At 45.3% G+C, this 4782-nt stretch overlaps 1 protein-coding gene and 1 pseudogene across 2 annotated transcripts in view; one reads left to right on the top strand and one right to left on the bottom strand.

Annotated features, from left to right (window-relative positions):
* TEOVI_000121200 (variant surface glycoprotein (VSG), putative) overlaps nucleotides 1–1335 on the bottom strand; it is a gene marked incomplete at both ends in the record, with an annotated part of 1632 nt that extends 297 nt beyond the window's left edge. The window contains one exon of the mRNA XM_067224486.1: nucleotides 1–1335. Within this exon, the coding sequence (XP_067080587.1) occupies nucleotides 1–1335 (1335 nt within the window).
* Nucleotides 1336–4188: 2853 nt separating this feature from the next.
* TEOVI_000121100:pseudogene overlaps nucleotides 4189–4782 on the top strand; it is an 863-nt pseudogene continuing 269 nt past the window's right edge. Inside the window, exon 1 of the mRNA in view lies at nucleotides 4189–4695. Within this exon, the coding sequence occupies nucleotides 4189–4695 (507 nt within the window). The remainder of the gene's footprint in view (nucleotides 4696–4782) is intronic.

The raw sequence follows: 4782 nt of genomic DNA, 5'->3' as shown, positions 1-4782 counted from the left end.
CTCTGTTAAGTGTTTTTTGCATTCGTCTACTGATTTAGGTGTGTCTGTTGCTTTGTTTTTGTTAGAATTGCTACTCGCCAATTTTTTGGCTGATTCCTCTACTTCCCTGATGCTTCGGCCATAACAATAAGCCAAAGCCCTTCCATGTTTGCCTTCTTGCTGCAGCTTCGTTGTTTCTCCCTCGATTGTGTCAGTTCCTACTTTGAATGATAGTTTTGCGTCGCTTGCAGTCGCGAAAAAGAGCTCCTCAAATGTCTTGTCTTCTTCCCCTAGTATTTGCTTAACTTCTGCTTCTGCTGCGGCGCCAGTTGGAAACTTCTCTGCGTTGCCTGTGTTCAGTAGCACAGCGAGTTGTTGCATGTCGGCTCTGCCAAAGAAGTCTTTAGGTTTATTTTTGAGCGGACGTGTTGGAAGGTTTATACTAGTCTCCTTTATGGTACATAGCGCGTAGGCTGTCGCTGCCTGTGTGATGATCATCTGTTTGCCTGCCTGTTCTTGGGGTGTGCAGCTATCTTTTTTGCTGTTACCGCCTCGTATGTACACAGTTGTTGTTGTGGTTTCTGTCGCTGCTCGGGCTATTTTCGTTAGTCCGATGGCGTTGGTTGCAGCTGCTGCGTCTTTGGCAATGTCTCCAACCGTGCCGCAGCCTTTGTTGTCGGTTAAAGGGTTGGCTAGCGTTGCCGGGTTGCCTTTCACTGCTATCGTTACTTCGATCCCACTGAATCCGAAGGCCTTGTCGGGTAGCAGCTTCACCGTTTCCAGTTCGTTTAGGGCTGATGCCGCTGCCTCCAGATCGCTGGTTTTGACGCCGTCGTCTGTGCAGCTGTTGTCTTTGGGCGTGTCGCCGCTTACTACGAGTTTGCATGTTTTGCCGTTTCCACTTCCGATCTGGTCTTCCGTGGCAGCGTCGTTGGCTGTCGCTGCGCCGTAGCTGGTTGCTTTGTGGTTGTTGTTCCTCAGCGTATGTACCTGCTGGGCTCGTCGCCTTAGGGTGTTTGCGGCCGCCTTAAGTGCCTTCGCTTTGTTCTCGAGTTCGTCTGTGACCCTTGCCGTCGTCTCCTTTGTGGTCGCGAGCAACAACATTAACGCTTTTTGTTTTGTCAGGGCTGGTTCACATGCCAGCCTTGTTGAGAGTCGCTGCGCGTCCCTATACAGCTCCTGGAGCACTGCTTCTGCCCGACTGGCTCGGTTTTCGGCTGCGTCCGCTGCGGCTGCAAGGAAAAGAACTTCGTGACACGGTGTGGCTATTTTGTTTGCCGTATCCTGTGCCGTTTCGGCGCCTGTATGTGCTACAAAAATCACGAAGGCTGCAGTTGATAGCGCCACGAGCTCCATTTCTGCTGGAGTTTCTTGTGTGGAGTAAAGCTATAGAAGCAGTCTGGTATGCAAGTTAGGTATCACCCGGTAGCTTGAAATATGCAGGTTTTTATTAAATTCCCTGTTTCAATGTCGCAGCATATGAATTTAGCGCCTTTGTTGTGTTACTACTACGTCCATGTCTCATAAAGAAAGGATTGTACTTATGGTTATTGCTTGTAAACTCAGCCCTGTACCCTTCACAAATAAGGTGAGAGTACGGAAGTTGGCTACGTTTGAGTCACAACATTGTTTTCTGCTCGGTTGTTTGCTTTAGTGCTGCTGACTGCGCCTGTTTGGTATGGTGCTCCTGTGCTGGAACCTTGATGAAAGTGATCTCCGAGTTTCTTTGCTCCGTCGGTGCCACATTGGCTACGGTAGCTTACGGTGGCCTGCGGCTGCTGCTGCGTACCCATCGCGTTGGGTAGTAAAATCAAGGGGTTTTTGTTCCGCATTTTCTGTTTGTGCTGCTCCTTGCTTAGGTTTGCCAGCCTGTTTGCGCGCACTGTAGCTGCAGGCACCTCTTGTGCATTCGGTGGGCGTTGGGTTTTTCGGTTTACATTTGCTTTTTTTGTATAATTTGTTTTTTGGTGCACTGGTAGAACGCCTATACGATTATTCTGTGAGTAAATATCCCATCAAAAAGTTGGTTTCGTCTGCGTTTCGAACGCTTTTATGTTGCTTATAACTGCTTGGGCTTTTCCGACAATGTTAGCCAGTATGCTAAGCTTTTTGATCACTGTGTTGATATGGGTAGTCCAGGATTTTCCTGTTGAGCATTTTGGTAGTTTTCTGTAGTCTACTAAAACCCCTTTGTTTCTGCGTCCTAGTATTTTGTGCTATGTGTATCCGCCGCTGCACTTGCTTCCCGTGTGGGTTAACGTGAATGCCTATGCCGCTTTTTTGTCTAATTGGCCGCTGCAAGTTGGTTTCGCGGCTCGGCTCTTCCCTGGCAAACCTGCATGCCCCGCTGGGATAGCAGACGCCTGCGGTGCGTCTGGCACTGCCTGCTTAGCGTTCTAGTTTTTCTGTTCGGTGCGCCAGCCCTATACCCCGGTGCCGGTTTCTTTTTCCAGCACTCCTGCGCTTTCCCTATTTCTTGTGCAGCTGCTTAGCCTGCGAGACCTTCTGTTTACAGACAGTAATTCGCTCTCGTCGGGGTGTGTCTTCCGAAGATGCAAATGATGTCAGATACAATGTTGCCGTGCATTTCGACCTGTGCTGGCGAAGAGGTGGCTGGGCTGTAGAACTTAGTTGCTTCTTTCACGTTCGGGCCAAGGAGAACTCGGTTTCGTCGGCCGGAGTCGTTTCTTGTATGCCAGTTTTGAGGTTAGTCTGCTGTAACGTTTCTGCCGACCCCGAGCTGCCGTAGCTTGTTACGACTCTACATCGTTGGTTCCTCTGTCGTTCCTTGGAAATTTCTCTACTAGTTGTCGTTCACTCTTGTGATATTCATTCGGAGCAGCTTGTCTATCTTGCTGTCGAGCGATCCGTCCGTTTTCTGGACTTCTGGATCTGGGTTTGCGATCACTAGTGCTGAGTAGGGAAGGTGCATGTCGGCGGCCACATTTGCGCTGAAGACTGACTCAACCTCTTTTGTTGTCCCCTTTATCGCACCTAACAGTGCTATTGCACGCCATATTGTTATTGGAGATTGTTTATTCTTAGGGTTTCGGATTGTGTGTTGTTTTTTAATTAGAACTTTTATATCATTAGAGGCTTTGATTTAAAAAAATCTTTCTAGATTTCAGATTGAACATTATATGCGTTTGTGTATAGTGTTTGTGGACTTCTTTTTACTTATTTGCTCCTCAAAAGTGTATCTTGTTAAACAACAACAGTCTTAAAAGTTATATAATAAGCGTTTGTTGGCGTTAAAGCTCACCTGAGATTGAGTGCAGATTGAACAACTCATTAAAAAAAATCCAAAAAAATTTCCTTCCAGTTCCTTGTATAACTTTTTTCTTCATATCTTTTCTATAAAAAATTCTCTAGCTTTTCTTCGCTTGTATTTCATATCACTTTGCATATACATTATTCGGTGACAGGATGCACCAGTACCATTTTCGCATCTAATTTACCTGTTTCTTTCGCCTAACACAAAACTAATTGCAGCTACATGGATACCAGCCTCATCAAACTATTCCTATTGTTTTAAGTGCCTATATTCTGTGTTTTTCTAGACATTCACCACCACTATTATAATATTAGTATATATGCAATCGTCAAGCGCTCTTTTATTATTAATATTATCATTGTCATTATTGTTATTTACTATTACTATTACAACCCTCAGGCACAGATAATATTCATATAATAACGTAAAAACAAATTAAATGAAATTATAATGGAACTAATTTACACGCATATGCCACTATCTTGTATATTTTAATACAATTTTCATATTTCCTAGGTGACGCTGGACACCTCATCTTGGGGCCAGGGCCTAGCACTCTATCTAGGAGGAAGCCAAGTGCACGCATTATACCTAGTTCAACAGGATTGGGGCTGGAAACAGGCTTTCAGCGACCAAAGAAGGAGCAAGTAGCAGCATCGGCACTCTGGAGTGATGAAGTTCTACGAATACATCTATGCACGTGCGGCCGTGCCTCGATTGGGATAAATAGGCTTCTACTACTTAAGGGAGATGTAGAACAGAATCACGGTCCCAGCATTCGTGGAGCCCAGTGGAATGCTGGGGGTCTCTCACAGGCTAAGCGGATCGCCTTAGAGAAAAAGCTTCATGAGTATATGGTATTGTTCCGTCTATTGCAGGAGACACACTTGGCAACAGAAGAGTGCTTCTCATTAAAAATTAGTGAATACCAACACATGGGGAAGGCACGCTCTACGCATGGTGGTGGGATATCAATGTTAGCCAAAGATGGCGTGGGAGTCATCTAAGGTCCGAGGAAGGAGGGTCTGCCGAAAAGAGTCTCAGAAAAAATGATGTTTACAGCTGATCTAATGTTAACTATAAAATCAGCTTACTTCCAACAAAAGGAAGATTTCACTACATCCACGCTTGAAAGCCTTGAAAGCTCAAACAGAAAACTACTAATAGGATCAGATACAAACGCACATCATGAATCATCGAACCCACTTCTCCCAATTGATACTGCGGGAAATCGCATTATAAACTGGTGTCTACAAAATGATATCAAGATTGCAAATGATGGCACACCAACGAGAAGAATGCCACACACTGCAACTATGTCGCCTCTCTATCTGACAATGTACAGAGACTGCGAATTCACAAGATGGGAGGCAAGTCTCAGTCCAGACAGTGACCACTACTGGATAACGTGGGAGGTGTGTATTGGAATAGTTGTAGAAATGATTGCCATTACAAATTCACTAAGGGCGTTGTATGCTTGGAGTAAATAATATTGGCCAGAGCTTAGAAAATGCGTGATGTAACAATTT

Source organism: Trypanosoma equiperdum (genome assembly GCF_001457755.1).
Source record: "Trypanosoma equiperdum strain OVI genome assembly, contig: ctg_312, whole genome shotgun sequence".
Lineage (NCBI taxonomy): Eukaryota > Euglenozoa > Kinetoplastea > Trypanosomatida > Trypanosomatidae > Trypanosoma > Trypanosoma equiperdum.
Note: the sequence above shows the minus strand (reverse complement) of the source record. Positions and strands in the feature narration are given on the sequence as shown.